The following is a 17,092-nucleotide window of genomic DNA, read 5'->3' on the forward strand; positions in this document are numbered from 1 at the left end:
TCCACCACTTCCTCAGGAAGTTCATTCCACCCTCTGTGTAAAAACATTGCCCCTATGTGTTTTCTAAATCTCTCTCCTCTCACCTTAAAAATGTGCTGCCTCGACATGATATTCCTCATCTGAGGGAAAAGACAACTATCATTACCCCCTCTGTACTCCTCATGATTTTATAAACTTCTCTAAGATTACCTCTCAACTCCCTATGCTCCAGTGAAGCCTATCCAGCCTTCCTTTATAACTCAAACCTTTCACACTCAACAATATACTCAGTAAATCTCTTCTGAACTCTCTACAGCTTCATAATATCCTTCCTATAACTGGGCAACCAGAACTGGACGCAGTATTCCGAAGAGGCCTCACCTATGTCCTGTACAACCTCAACATGACATTCCAACTCCTATATTCAAAGGACTTGGAATCAGTTTAGATAAGTTGGCTGGATTGTTGGTTTACAGAGCAGTGTGATGCCAGCAGCATAGATTCAATTCCCATCACCGGTTTGAGGTTATGAAGGGCTGTCCTTCTCAAGCTCTTTCCTCGCCTGAGGTCTGGTGGCCCTCAGGTTAAATTACCACCAGTTGCTTCTCTCTAATAAGAGAGCAACCCCTATGGTCTGGTAAGACTATGACGACACAACAACAATTCAAAGGACTGAGCAATGATAGAAATGCGTTGAGTTATATTTATTTGACAGAGGTTTATATTGTGTGCCACCCACTAACCCACCTCCATGCTCTTCTAAAACTTCACTCCATTTCCAAACCCCCTTCTCCCCAAGAAGTTAAGACTAAAAGACTGAGTGCAGTCAGAGGGAAACCAATGCTTACTCTATCCTGACCATCGCATGGATTAAGCCAATTAGCTGTTTGTTTTAATTTTCTAGTTGTCCCTCAAGATTGACAATGGGAAATCAAATTGCAAATTTGTGCCAGAACCTGGGAGACTCCAATTACATGTATTTTTTAAAAATGTGTGCCAGAAAATGTTAACTCATTGCAAACATGTAGTAATTTTAAATATGGGTTTCACAGCATGAACATTGGTATTATTCTTTCCTAATGTATCCTAGATAAATCATCTTTATAACAGAACAATCCGTGCTTTGAGATGGAAATGAAATATTTTCTGAGAAAAATATTTGTCTCAAATCCTAGTATAAAAATGTCACAAGTTATCAGAAAATTCATCTGCTTGAGGGGGATGTCAATAAACTTTTGAACTCACATTTTTAACACTGAAGGAAAGCATAAAGTGCTGGAGAAGCTCAATGGATCTGCCAGCTTCTATGGAGAGAGTGACAGAGTTACCATTTTGAGTCCAATGATTCTTCTTTAGAATTGAAGAGAGGTGGAAAAATCATGGGTTTTATACTGTTGAAAAGTGGGGTTGGGCAAGTGGAAACAAAGGGCAGGTCAGAGAAGAGTTAAGGGAGAATGAATGTCAAAGGTGTCACAGGACAAAAGACAAAGGGAGTGAGAATGGTTTTGGGAGAAGGCAAGGTATTGATGCAGAGTAGGTGCAATAAACAGGATACAAATGGAATCTGACTGAAAGCAAAACCTTGAAAAGCATGATAAGGTAGTAGAGGGTAGGGGGACAGGTGGTGGCTTTTGGAGGAAGAGTGGGAATTAACATTTTTTTTAATCAAAAGGAGAGAAGTTCATTGTCAGAAATCATTGAGCTTAATGTTGAGTCCTGAAGGCTCTGAAGTGTCTAACTGGCAGATTTTGCATTGGACTTCACTCTAATATGCAGCAGGCCTCGGACAGAACAGTGAGCATAAGGGCAAGGTTGCAGTGACAAGTCACTGTAACGTTGTGGTCATACTTGTGGACTAAGCAGAAGTGTTCCAGAAAGCAGGCATCCATCTGCGTTTGGTTTCCGCAATGAGGAAGAGACTGCATTTTGAGCAGTGAAGGCAGTAAACTAGAAATGCAAGTAAATTGCTGCTTCACCTGGAAGAAATGTCTGAACTTTGTTCAGTGAGGAAGGAGGAGGTGAAAGGGCACCTTCCGTGATTGAATGAGGAGATGCTGTGGGGTAGGTATGAGACAGTGGGGATGGTGAAGGAGTGAACCAGTATATTGTGGAGGGAACAGTTCCTATGGAATTGTGACAGAGGAGGAGAAGATAATTTTGATACTGGCATTATAGGGCGGGTGATAGTGGAGGATATTCCTTTTAATGTGGGGGTGGGGAGAGTGGGCAGTGAGGACACACAAATCTCTATTCTGATGCTGGCAGGGAAAGGAAGGCGCGAGAGTGCAAGAGCAGGAAATGGAATCATAGAATAAAATCGTAGAATCCCTGCAGTGTGGAAGCAGGCCATTCGGCCCATCAAGTCCTCACTAACTGTCTGAGGGTTCCCACTCAGACCCACCCCATCCCTGTGATTCCTCATTTCTCATGACTAACCCACCTAGCCTGCACACTATGGGCAATTTGGCACGGCCAGTCCACCCAACCTTCACATCTTTTGACTGTGGGAGGAAGTAGGAGCACCCGGAGGACACCCATGCAGCCACAGAGAATGTGCAAACTTCACATACGCAATTGCCTTGAACTGGAATTGAACCCTGGTCCTGGTGACACAGCAGTGCTAACCACTGAGCCACTGTGCTGCCCATGGATTGGTTGCGGTTGTTGGCTCTGTTGGCCATGATAGGGTGCAATCCTCAGTTGAGAAAGGGGTACCTGACCTATTCTTATACTCGAAACATTAACTCTTGTTTCTCTCTGCACAGATGCTACCATACTTGGTGAGTTTCTCCAGCTTTGAGTTTTACTTCAGTATTTCAAAAAAAGTGAGCCCCATCATGGCATTGAATTTATCTGTAATTGTTCTGTTGATGTTATTTTTTATATCCTGCACACAACAATTTTATTATTCCTATTGAGTGCTTTTCGTGTTGCAATTAGGGGTTACAAGTGCTTGTAAATTTAAGTACAACAAATAAATGGGCCATTGATGCAACCTTGGAAATTGTTGTCAAGCTCACACCCTTGAAGATCTCACTCATAAAATTCCACTCAAGTAGCTTGCATTTGGCTGTCAGAGATAAAAGCTGCTGCGTTGTTAAACCTTTCTACATTATCCAGTTTTTGTTCTGTTTTTATTAAAGAGATCAGAAACATTTCAATACTGTTCCAGTCTTGATCAGTGAACAAATCAAATTGCAGTCTGTACAATGTGAAAAATGTTATGTCAGTGTTAGAAAGAAAATACTTTTTTCTAACACTGACATAACATTTTTCACATTTCATTTACCCTGCCTCATTTTCTAATGAAAAAGTCAGATAATTTCTTGTCTTTTTTATCATTCCTGTTTTATTACATTGCATGCATCAGTTTCATTTAAATTAAACTTAATATGTTTACAGTAGATATTCTCCTGAATGTGATTGGAAGGTAAACATGATTGAAATTGTCGAAGATGAATAGTATAATTAAACATTTCACTGCTGTTTCATATCCCTCAGATCAGTTGTGTTTGTTTTTTTAACATCCTACAGTCATGTTAAATTAGAAATGATTAGTAAAGGTTCTCTTCTTTCCCTCCCTCCCTCTGAATCCATAATGCCAGTCTTGGAGAGGATAGGTTCTGTGCCAAGATGTCTTTGTAGATTCTTTAAATAATATCATTATAAATTCTTTTTTGGATAGACTTCAGTAATGCAGAAATGTCTGTTTATAGAATTTATTTAGTTGTGTATGTAGAATTGCAGAGACTGGGTAAACCATTGGGCAATTTAATCATGTAATTGAAATTGGTATTTAAAAGTGCTGATGGTGTTTTCCAATTCTCTAAAGTATTGTTACAAATAGGAAATGTTTTTCTGAATCCATTGAACAAAGTTAAGTATTTAAGCAATAACAAAACGGTTCCAAATAAATGGATGCATTGATGTTCATTTTTCATTACCTTAGAGGCTTTAAACACAAGTTAAAACACATAACTAATTTCAAGCACTTTATATAAGCAGGGATATAATACCAGGTTCATGAAATCATTGAAGCAGCAGAGTTCTATGAAAACCCATGATTGTATTGTCTCGAGTGGAACTACAGCAGCCCTGTTTGGATTGTTAAAATAAATCGACCATTGCTGTCATAGCTTTATAGGAAATGATTGATACTGCCTCAAAGAAGACCATCTGAATATGAATATTGACTAACTTGCATTCATTTCTCATGTGATACCTGTCCCACAGGTGTGAGTCTGCTATCTTGTCACCAAGGCTAATCAGTCAGATCACAGTAGCACATACAACCAGGTGCTCCTAACCTAAAAAATGGAGGACTATTATGCACAATCAGGCACATCCCTACTGTGTTTTATAAGAGTAATTTGGTTGTTTGATTTGGAATTATAATCCAGTAAGTGCCTTGTGCATAATGGGCCAATACATCTGAACATCTGCCTAATATAACCTTTGTCAACCTTTGCAATTGTGTCTTAACTCAGAAATTGGTACAAATGGAGGCTTCAATATGCATCATCACAATGGAGAAATCTAATCTTATTTTGTGTTTGCTTCCTGAGCTATACTGGAACCAATGCTGGAATAATTTTACAGCAGACTGATGGAATGGCTCCAGACCTTAAAATAGCCTTGTCCAAATATAGAGACATGAGCGAGCTGTACACCAGAAGTGTGATGAAAGTGTCTGTACTTGACCTTAAGGCAGCAGGTGATTGAGTGTGACGTCAAGGAGCCCAAGCAAAACTGGAACAATTGGTATCAGGGGGCAAACTTGCTGCTGGTTGGAGTCATACCTGACACAAAGGAAGATGGTTGTGGTTATTGGAGGCAAGTCATTGCAGCTCCAGGACATTTCTGAAGGAGTTCCTCAGGGTAGTATCTGAGGCCATTCCATCTTCAGCTGCTTCATCAATGACTTTCCCTGTGTCATAAGGTCAGATGTGGAGATGTTCACCATTGATTGCACAATGTTCATGGGAAGGTAATGGCCTCTTAGTATTATTGCTGGTTTGTTAATCCAGAGACCCAGGTAATGTTCTGGGAATCCGGTTTGAATCCTGCCATGCAAGATGGTGGAATATGAATTCTATTGAAATCTGGAAATAAGAGTCTAACAGTGACCACAAATCCATTGGTGATGTTTGGGAAAAACCCACCTCATTCATTAATGTCCTTGAGGGAAGGAAATTGCCATCTTTACCTGGTCTGGCCTACATGTGACTCTAGACCCATAGAAATGTGGTTGACTCTTAATTACCTTCCTCCAATTAGGTGATTAACCAGTGGCACCCTTATCCCAAACAAAAAGCTCCTGAGACTGTATCACCTGGTTTTAAACTTCTCAACCAAGGGAAACAACCTCCTTGCATCTAATCTGTATATCTGTTAGAATGTTAAAGTTTCAATTGGATTCCACCTCATTCTTCGAAATTCTAATGAAACACAGTCATTCAAACAAAGAGAAATAATTGCCAGTTCTTCTTTCTTGTCTCCCAGTTGCCCGATAGGAGAAAGTGAGGACGACAGATGCTGGAGATCAGAGTCGCGATCAGGATGCTACCTGACCTGCTATGTCTTTCCAGCAACACACATTCCACTCCCAGTTACCCAGTGTTGTACTCTGACCTTATGGATAGTAATTATAGCTGACAAAGTTTTAAAATGTTTATATACTGATGAGAGATGCCTCAATTAAAATATCAAGCTTCATGTCCCACATGATGTATCAAACAAAGTAAACAAGATATGTAATCCTGTGAGTGACCAATTTCACTGTGCAACTTTGGAATCACAAATGCGCCTCCATTTAATTACTTTTCATACATGACCTTTCAAAATGATTGCAGTCTATGTGTTGTTTAACTGCTACCCTCCTGAATAATATAATATCTCCAGCAATAGTGCAGTAAATAGGAATCTTACAAAGCAGGTTGGTCAACACTTGCAAGAGAAGCATGTTAAACAGGCAGGTTCTACAATAAATGGGCGATTGGCTTATACCATTTATGTCACCTCAGGGCCATTCAACGGTAACAACACACACGTTTAAATTGCATACTAATGTAGACAGATGTACCAACGATTTTTATAGTGGGAAAATTGGACAAAAATGTGTAGCAGTGTGGTTACTGAAACAGCAATGGGCCCAAACAACATAAAATAAGTGACTAACCATTGATTTTTAATTTGTACTTGTTGAAAGAAGAACATTGTTCTCCAAGATGAGACATAAAAGCAATGAGCTACTTTTCAGTAACTTGATGTGCTGCATTCCCGACCTGTTGAAGAACTTATCTGATTTCTATTTCATTGAATTTGCTTTCTGTAGATCAGGCAAAGGAGAGAAACATGGATTAATTCTCTTAACTCTTGCTAAAACACCCATATCAGGATGAGGCTGGCCTCTGATTTAGACCAAAGTTGAATAGCACTCAGATACTTTAAGACTAACTTTCATACTCAGTTCTTGGGTAACAACTGGTTGGAATGAACTTTGTTGAATGTTGCATGTTCTTCCCTCTGGTGAAATGGAATATAGCTGCATTCTTCAGTGGGTGGGCTTCGGCTTTTCCAGCTAGCCTGGTCGTGAGGTTTTAAATGAACCCTTCTTGTGTCCGGCTTGACACTGGAAGAATGGCTGAGAGGACAGAGTGTGGAGAACAAATGATGCTTGTAGCTAATGATGGGACATAAGTTTGAATGAGAGCGAAAACTGAAAACAACGTGAATGCTAGCAAATGAAACCAAATGTTTTCATGTAGATAAATAGAACTAAAGGGAAGTGAATGCTCAAGATTACTGTAAGGAATTTGGAAGAAGCTATGTGTCTTTTGAAGAAATGAAGGGAAGAAAATGAGACTATAAAGTCAAAAATAACCAGCTGAGCAATTTATTTTAAAATAGACGTTGAATGAAATAACATGAAATAATACTTATTATTCTAGTGTCATCACTGATGCTGCCTGAGCTGCAAAATGGTTTATACTTCTTGTTCGTTTTTGGTTTATTTATGATTATCTGTACTGTTTCAGGTAAAAGAAAGCATATTCCTTTTCAAGGCAAAAAAGATCAGAAATATTTGTTGATGATGAAATGCACAATGTTAAAATTAGATTTGAAACTGAATACACTTCAGATATATTATCAGGATATGGAAAATAAGTGTGTTTTATGTTGTATCTCTAGTGCCCTGTTCTACTTGTGGAGTTCTTGCATTATTTAATCTCTGGTTTTCAAATTTACTAGCAGAGTTCCAGAAGTTTTGGAATTCTGTTGACAAGAGCCTGATAATATCTCACTGCTGGATATTCAACTAAACGTGCAAAGACTATATTCTTTTTGCTCTATTTGTACATGGAATTAAGAATCATGTTGGACACCAACGTATTATTTGGTATTTAAACAGAGAGCCTCCTTGATTTTTTTGGCTAGCAAAGTTGTACACATTCTGATCTACTTCAGATACATGCTGGTCTTGCAGTTTCTTAGAATGGTTTGATTGGCATACGGCTAGCATTTCAGTGTCAGTGGACACTGTCAATTGACAGTAACTTTAGGAGCTTTAGCTAACTTATAGACAAAAGCACAACATACTGAGAAACTTCAGTTCGTCGATCTGTGGAGCAAACTGGTAGGAACACTTTATCAACCTGAAATACTTGTTTCTGTGTTTTCTCTGACCTGTTTAATGTTTCTGGAAGATTTTAGGTAAGGGCTGGATTGTATGTGGTGGTGATGTTGGGGGCAGCCCTGGCTCCAGCTGCAAAACTAGGGACTAATCACTTCAAAATGGCTTTGGAAGCCACCACTAGATTGTATGCACTCAGGCAGTCTGCTGGCTTCCTGTGGGAGGAAGTTCCGCCTCTGAGTTTCTAGCTGATCAAGAGCTAGCAGATCTTCAGGCCCCATAGCGCCACTGGGAGCTGTGGCCATTGCCGGGACTGTCAGTCCCTGACAAGGAGCCATGAAGAAGGCTGGTCTGGAAGTCGTATAGCCAATGCCAGAACCAAGCAGGCAGACCCTGGTGTGGGGAGAGGGAGTGATGAGTGGAAGTCCGAGGAGGCTGCGAGGAAGAAGAAGAAAGATAGGAGTTTCAAGTGGGTAATCCTTTCCTCTGTGGGAGTCCTTTCTGGGGCACAAAACTTTGAACATGTGGGAACCACCTTTCCTGAACTTGCAGCCAGACTATCAGATGTAACCTTGTTTTGTAAGATGGGCATCTCTTCTCACCACTTTAATTTGCTCAAGGGTTTATGGCTTGGCTGACATCTCTCTATCACTGGTAAAACACCAGCAATGATATAGGGGATGGCATCATCCCACTCTGACCTGTCCTTTTTTGAGAGAAACATACATTTCTGGCTTATGTTTCAGATTTCCAACATCAAAAGCAGCTTTCTCTTTACATTTTCAAATGTTAAACGTTTGTTTCAACCATGGATCTTAATTTCAATATTAATTTTATGAGCTTATTAAACATTATTTTAATGAGCTTTATTTCTATCCTGTAATCTACACGAATTAACAAACTGATTTGATTATTTCCTTTTTTATGCATGTTCACAAATTAACCTTGAGCAGGCAAATCAGTGTTAAATGTCTGGCAGGACTATATGAAATGTTCTGGTCATGAATAAATAGAAATTAATCAAATTTCAGTGACAGCAGTATATTTTTCAGTAGATACCATTTGTTGGTAAATGACTCCATGTTTAAAGGGAGGGACAAATTTTGTTGTGGTTTTTCAAGTCATCAACTGTTGTAATATCTCTCTACTTTCAGGCCTCCATTCTAGATTTGCACTCTGGAGCACTATCAATGGGGAAACAATTTGTTAATATCTATAGGTAAGATCTGCTGTTTGCACTCCGCTCAATTCTTCATGTGTTCTCGCTGATAGTTTCAGCAAGCTAAAGGGCTGAGCTAATCCTGATCAAGGTGTCACTAGACATTTACCCGAGATTCATGTCTCATATGATAGTGAACAGAACTGGAAATTGGTTGTGTCCTGTCGTGAACTCAGAGGGAAGGTTATGTATGAAGAGTCCATCACAATGTTAAAGAAAGATACTGATATGCAAAATTGTTAAGCAACAGATAGCATTCCTAACTGGAACTTTTATTGTTTTAGAGATATAAAGCCAAAGACCATTCAATAGAGTGATAAGTAGTAACTTTAATCAGTGATATGCAGGCTGGGAGGAGAAATTGGGTGCTGTGAGGCTCTTTAAAATGATTAAACGCTTTTAACGGAAGAGAGCATGTAGGTTAGGATATTTGCCTGCTGTTAATTTAAAATTATATTTGCAGGTACTTTGGAGAGCAAATAAAGGATATATTTGATAAAGAAGACTTCGCACTCTACAGGTAACACGCCTGAAATATCCTGATTACTTACGTGAGTAGCAAGAATGACGATGTACATGGTTATTCCTTAACTAATATCTCTCTCCTCTCATTCTTTCTCGTTCCCTCCTCTCAGTCATATCTTGACCACTTTGAGACTGTGTATACTGATCATTGCCTTATGTAGAGTCATAGAGACATAGAGATGTACAACACGGAAACAGACCTTTCGGTCCAACCCGTTCATGAGGACAAGATATCCCAACCCAATCTAGTCCCACCTGCCAGCACTTGGCCCATATCCCTCCAAACCCCTTCCTATTCATTTACCCATCCAAATGTCTTTTAAATGTTGCAATTGTACTAGCCTAATTTTCAAAAAGGATAAAAAAAATCTGTGCATCTCTTGCTTTTTAAAAAATATTGTCTCTCTCTCGGCCTTGAGCAAGGTTATAAGGCCCATTGAATTTTGAGCAATTGCAGTGGGTAGCAGTAATTTCAATTTTCAATAGCTGTCAGACTAATCCTGATCTATTCCCTGAGCCTTATTGATTGTTCCCTACTCACATCTTAAAAATAGGAAAAAAAATGAATGGCTTTAAATGTTGATATATCACTGCTTTCAGATGGCATGCAACTCATTGAAGTAGTTTGTTGTTGATTAGATTACCTATAGTGTGGAAACAGGCCATTGATAAACAACTTTTTCTCAGTTCCTCCCTTCTATTGAAATATTTAATTTCTGACTTTGTATTGATACTCGTGGCCAGTGTTGTTTTACATTTTGCTTTTTATTCATCTGAAACTCCCATTGACCTTCAGCTGCTTGTTTGAGCTTTACTGTTGTGTTGAGATCAATACAGTACCATTATGCAGGCCCTGACTCTAGCTGATTCTCTGTTAAGAAATGGTAATTGTGGCTTTAACATTGGTGTCCCGCTCTGTTGGCCATTCATGTAAGTAATATTCCAGAAAAAGTCAATTCAAAATCAACTTCCCAGATCAATTTTATAATAATAACTATATGAAAATTCTTATCTTGTAATAGCAGGAGGAGAAAATGATGCCAATCATAGTGTTTATATCGACCTTTGAAGTCTTGAAAAGACCTTTGGATAAACAGGGTCTGAGAATAAAATGTGAACCACCTGGTTTTGAAGTACTCTGACACATTTTAATCAAATATTAACATATTCTACAAGGATGCCATTAATTGCAGTCAAAGTGCTTTAAAACTGTCAGACTCATTGTCTTCAGTGCCCAGTGCAAAAAGTACATTCAATTAATTCCTAGTTGTTTCAGTGATGGTTGCATTGTAAGACTCCTACTCCTGATCAGATTCGGAGCTTTCGTTTTCAGAATCATTTCTTCACATTGAATCACTTTCCTCTTCATCCATTAAGTTAGATGCTGTGCAGTTTGTGAACAATTTGATGATATGGTGAATTCAGTGCATCCCACGATTTGATGATGAAGCCACACAAAACATCTAGTTGGACAATTATATGTATTTTCACTCTGTGTGAAAGATCTTTTCTTTGTCGATTTATCCATTTGGTGCAAAAATGATCCTTGTATAAGAAACAGGAGCAGAAGTAGACCATTCCGCAGGTGTGTCCATTCCACCAATCAATGAGATCATGGCTGATCTCCTAATTCTCAGCTCCGTTTTCCTCTGGCTTGTTGAGGCACATGTCTAGAGAATGTTAGAGCACTTGGTGTTACTACAATATGGATATTCATTCTTCACAGGTGTCTCTTCAGCTCAATGGTTCTTTGGGATTTGAACATATTCCACACTGAGGAGTTGCTTTTATTGACCCATATCTCCACTCCACCCTCATTCATCCAACCATTGTTAGGAACATGCACCGAAACACTTGCAGGGAACTTGATGACTGGCATTGTTTTACTTTTTTAAATTACCACAGGCTTTAAATTTGTTCCATTGGCCACATGTCATACCATTGTGAATCTTGCCTCCTTATGTCCTTCTTGTCCTTGTGTCCAATTCACTAGAACTGTTTTGAACCTATCCATTTTGTAGTTTGATAACTGGACATATTAAAATCGATGGATATTTTATCCATGTCGCCAATGTGACATAATGGATGCTTGCGTTTTTTTCTGGTGTCTGATGATGAACCTCTGCGAGCTGGTCATTTTGTCATCAAGGTCTTTGTGTGGCTTCCAAGCCGCACCTCCCTCTGCTCGGCAGTTTTGTTTCATAAGGTAGTGACACAAGCCAGCTGTTACTCTGAAATTGTTTCTGAACCCAAAGTATGTTTTTATCATTAGTAAGTACATATGCATTGCATTTCAGCAGACAATGTAACCACCCCAGCAATTTTCAAGGACCTATTCTGATCCATGCTTCACAAGTTCAGAGCGATAGGAGGTTGCTGTTCTTTATTGGTCTTGTTCATCTTTTTTAGGGCCGATTCTTTCTTCGTATTTTGCGTCAATTTTTCACAAACACTTGAATTTTCTATGAAATACAGAAATGGTAAGACTTTGGATGTTCAGCATTATTTATTATTCATATTTTGGTTGATGCTACTCATGTTGTTGTTGCCTGTTGCTTACCTCGCAAAAAAATCCCTTACTTTGTGAAATTGTCTGGTTTATCAAAGTATGTATCCCGACCCAGCACCATACTTCTCTCCAAATGCCAAAAGGTCATGAGAGAGTTAGTGAATGGTTGTACAATTATACAAATTTATACAGACTAAGATTGAAACGGGTCCTTTCAAAATATTTAACTGGACATTACACTTAAAAAATTCAGCACACCCTGGACCGCACTTAGAAAAGGCCTCCCATACTGAGAAATAATTGTAGATACTACAGCATTTAGCTTTTATTAAAACAGGACAGCTCCATTTGTTTCAAGGTGCTGTGTGCTGTAGAAACATTTCATCTCAAAATAACCTTCACTAATAAACTCAGATGGGGAGGATAATAGCAACTAAAGTGAAGAAGGAAATTTAGTGCTAAAAAAGTATACTATTTAAATCTAATACACTGCCATCGATGTACAAAATTAGTAATGTCGAGCCATCAAGTGATTCCATTAAGTATAGGAAGCAGGAACAGGAGGAGACTATATGAATATTGAATATTGTCAGCAACGCAATATACACCACCCTCTGGTGAATGGAATTCCAAAGATCCAAAGCCCTACTTCTGAAGAAATATTTCCTCGTCTCAGCCCTAAAATATTGACCCAGAGACTGTGCCACTATGCTTTAGACTTCCCATCTAGGGAAAGCTACCTGTCAATATCTGTCCTGTCAAGCTGCTCCTGAATCTGGTATATTTCAGTGAGGTCTCCTTCATTCTTCTAAACAGTGGAGAGTTAAGTTCCAATTTAATCAACCTTTCATCACAGGATAATCCTTTAATCCCAGGAACAAATTCAGTGAATCTTTGCAGTACTGTCCCTAAGTTTTATCCTTTCTGAGCTATGGGGATGATGAACAATACTGCTGGTATGGTTTCACTAAAGTTACAAAAAAAGTGGAGTAATGCTTCCTTATCTTGAATTAAAATTTACCTGCAATAAAGACCAGCATGTCACTTCCCCTCTTATCGATAACTCTGTATTCCTTGCACAAGCATTTCCAATTCTCTGAATATCAACATCTAAAAGTTTAGTAAATCTTTTTCAAAAAAATCTGCTTCTTCAACTTGACTTTTTCCCACAATTTGCACCAATTATAACATTGTTGTCCACTCAAACCTGCCTAGATTCCTTGTGTCCTCTTCAAATCTTGTATTCCAGCTGAGTTTTGTATTATCTGCAGGCATGGGTAAATTAATCTTGGACCCTTCATCTAATGTAGATTGAAAGTAGTTGGAGCCGATGTTGGATAGAGCCTTTCAACATGAAATTATCCCCTTAATTGCTACCCTTTGCTCCCTGTTCATTCACCTATTGTCCATGAATGTGAACTTATTCCTCCTAATTCCATGAGCCCTTGAACGCCTTCTGGTAATCCAACAATGCTGCATTGACTAATTTCTGTTCAACTCCTCTAAACGTTATATCCTCAAGAAACCTGAATGAATTTGTCAAACATGGTTCCCTGTTTAGAAAACCACAAAGCTGATCCTACTATTACATCCTAACTCATTGTTTTATAATAGATTCCAGCATTTTGCTAATGAGTGATCTCAAGCTCACTGGCCTCTAGGTTCCTGTTCTCCATTTCCTTCTTTTTCTGGATACTAGTGATACACTTGTAAGCTTCCACTCTGCTGGGAAAGGAGAGTGTTTTGGAAAATTGTAACGAGTGCATCCACTCTGTTCCCAGCTAACTCTTCTGAATACTAAGATAGAGGCCATTTGATTCAGCAGGTTTGTTAGCTTTTAGTCTTTTAAGTTTATTGAATACATTTTCTTTATTGATATTAATTACTTTAAGTTCTTGATGATAGTACAAACTTAAATATTGCTAAAAACATAATAGAATAGATTTTTAAAAATGTTATACCTATCAGAATAAGGAAACCATTTCAAACAAGAGACACCATTTATACAGATTGAGAGGAGGGTGCTGATAGGTTGGACTATCATTGGCACAGCGATGCAGCAGAACTATTAATTGTCTATTTTAAATTCTCGGAGCTGACAGGTCGATTCTGATTGGTCAGGGTATTGCCATGGGAATGCAGTTTGGCTGTCTCTATGACCCCTTAACTAAAATGTATGTACAAATTAGATCAGATTCCCTACAGTGTGGAAACAGGCCATTTAGCCCAACAAGTCCACACGACCCTCCAAAGTAACCCACCCAGACCCATTCCCCTACATTTACCCCGACTAATGCACCTAGCACTATGGGCAATTTAGCATGGCCAAATCACCTGATCTGCACATCTTTGGATTGTGGGAGGAAACTGGAGCACCCGGAGGAAACCCATGCAGACACGGAGAGAATGTGCAAACTGCACACAGTCGCCCAAGACTGGAATTGAACCCGGGTCCCTGGTACTGTGAAGCAGCATTGCTGACCACTGAGCCACCGTGGCACCCTAGCCACTGTGCCGCTCTGAGATGGATTTTTTGCCAACATAAAACAGGTTCCTGCGGATTTATATATGTAGCTATATGCTACAGGCATGGTTGATGACCTTAAACTGGTCTTCAAGGTAATTCTTAGAGCTATCCGCATTATTTAATACAAAATTTCCAACAGCAGAATCACATCTAATAGTGGATACTCATTTCTAAGGCTTGCAAGCAAGGACTCGTTGAAAATGATAAGCTGGTTGCCATGTGATTGGTTAACAGGAAGTACTATTTCATGCTGTCCACCTGCTGTTGGGATGTATGGTATACATATCTGGCATCATACCAGCACTGAAACAGAAATACCATATTACTGATTTATGTGATAGGTTTAAAAAAAAACTCTTTTAGATTTTACAGCAGCACTTTGTCAGTGGAGGAAACTGCTCATGGATTGACTGGGAAGTGGTAGCATGAGACAGCGAGCACTTCTTTTTAACATTTTTGAAACAGCTTCCCCTCCCAGTAACATGAGATAGACTGGACACTTCTCAGGGCAAAATGTACAACGATATATCATGAGTGATGATTTGATCGAGGTATTCTTTATCACACAGGATAGATTAGATTAGATGATTAGATTCCTTACAGTATGGAAGTCCACACTAACTCTCCGAAGAGTAACCTACCCAGACCCATTTCCCTCTGACTAATGCACCTAATGCTTTGAGCAATTTAGCATGGCCAATTCACCTGACCTGCACATCTTTGGACTGTGAGAGGAAACCAGAGGAAACCCATGCAGACACAGGGAGAATATGCAAACTCCACACAGACAGTCACCAGAGGCTGGAATTGAACCCGGGTCCCTGGTGCTGTGAGACAGCAGTGCTAACTACTGTGCTGCCCCAATAGTTGTGAAATGCTGTATCTCTATATTAAGCACACAAAGTGACCCTCTTCTCTTTTTGTACAAAATTATGTCTCTTGTTTCATGTCTGTTTCTTGCATCCCAGTTCTGATGAATACAGGATGAAAAGCTTCAGTTTCTTGTCTCCACTTAGCACATTGGAGATCTTTCAGTTCCTCACTCTGATTAACCTCCTGAGGGTTATCTGTCCTTCTAGTATGTAATTTGTGAGGCATCATACTTGTAAATTCTTAAGTCAAGTATCAAAATAAGAAGAAAATAAATTTTTCATGAGTGTTGTTGTGGTTCTGTTCGCCGAGCTGGGAATTTGTGTTGCAAACGTTTTGTCCCCTGTGGGCAGCACGGTGGCACAGTGGTTAGCACTGCTGCCTCACAGCGCCAGAGACCCGGGTTCAATTCCCGCCTCAGGCGACTGACTGTGTGGAGTTTGCACGTTCTCCCCGTGTCTGCGTGGGTTTCCTCCGGGTGCTCCGGTTTCCTCCCACAGTCCAAACATGTGCAGGTCAGGTGAATTGGCCATGCTAAATTGCCCATAGTGTTAGGTAAGGGGTAGATCTAGATGTAGATGTAGGGGTATGGGTGGGTTACGCTTCGGCGGAGCGGTGTGGACTTGTTGGGCCGAAGGGCCTGTTTCCACACTATAAGTAATCTAATCTAATCTAATCTGTCTAGGTGGCATGCTCAGTGCTTGGGAGCCTCCTGTGAAGCGCTTCGGTGATGTTTCCTCTGGTATTTATAGTGGTTTGTCTCTGCCGCTTCCGGAGGAAACATCACCGAAGCGCTTCACAGGAGGCTCCCAAGCACTGAGCATGTCACCTAGACAGGGGACGAAACGTTTGCAACACAAATTCCCAGCTCGGCGAACAGAACCACAACCACGAGCACCCGAGCTACAAATCTTCTCCCAAACTTTTCATGAGTGTGCTAATATCTCTGGGTTTGTGCACATTACTGTAAAGTAATGGTGCTGGATCACTGCTGATTAAAGGTATGGAAGGTCGGAAGTGTTGCTATTCTCTGGGATTCAACTCTGTAATGGAAAATTTCTATTACATTTATTGGCAATACTAGAAGTTTGCCACAATATTTTGTAACATTTTATGAATCTGGTTAGCATCAAACACAGCTTCAAAAACATTTGCTCAGTGGCTTATTTTACATTCCAAATGAACTGGATCCATGTAAAATCATGCCAGAAAGCTGCCTCTACATGTTTCCAAAATCAATTTAAAATACAAATTTTGTACTTGTTTGCAAGTCTTTCTTTTCAATAGCTTCAAAACAAAGTTTTCTGTTGTTAACAGTGTGTAAAGGAATTAGGTTCCAATACTTGACAGTCAAGTTGCACTAAATTTTTGAAATGAACAAATATCCTGTAAACTGTGCAAGTCAAACTAGTATGATGTAAATTCTGTGGCTAAAACAACACTTTTTCATATGCATTTTTTTTAATTTCAAAAATATACTTTATTCATAAAATGATTTGATGGTCTGTACATTGGATCATGCCATACATATGTCCACATTTACAAACACAGATTCGGCTTTATCCTTGTCCTTTACAATCCTGTGCATTTTTCAATCTTGTACATATACATATATTTGGCTGAGGCATCAGCAGAGCCCAAAAAAAAACGTCCGCGTGGGCCCCCTGTTCTTCTTTAGGCAGGCCGATCTTACACGGTGGTCTTTCCCCACCGCGCCTTGGCGGCAGCTGCCCCAAGCTTCAGCGCGTCCCTCAACACGTAGTCTTGGACCTTGGAATGTGCCAGTCTGCAACACTCAGTCGGGGTCAACTCCTTCAGCTGGAAGATCAA

General features: G+C 39.6%; 1 protein-coding gene across 1 annotated transcript in view; it reads left to right on the forward strand.

Moving 5' to 3' along the window:
* The window catches only part of ogfod3 (2-oxoglutarate and iron dependent oxygenase domain containing 3), a 149,686-nt gene that overhangs the window by 63,810 nt on the left and 68,784 nt on the right, over positions 1–17,092 (forward strand). Inside the window, exons 5-6 of the mRNA XM_072558436.1 lie at positions 8,767–8,831; positions 9,295–9,351. Of these exons, the coding sequence (XP_072414537.1) occupies positions 8,767–8,831; positions 9,295–9,351 (122 nt within the window). The remainder of the gene's footprint in view (positions 1–8,766; positions 8,832–9,294; positions 9,352–17,092) is intronic.

Source organism: Chiloscyllium punctatum, chromosome 39 (assembly GCF_047496795.1).
Source record: "Chiloscyllium punctatum isolate Juve2018m chromosome 39, sChiPun1.3, whole genome shotgun sequence".
NCBI classification, from domain to species: domain Eukaryota; kingdom Metazoa; phylum Chordata; class Chondrichthyes; order Orectolobiformes; family Hemiscylliidae; genus Chiloscyllium; species Chiloscyllium punctatum.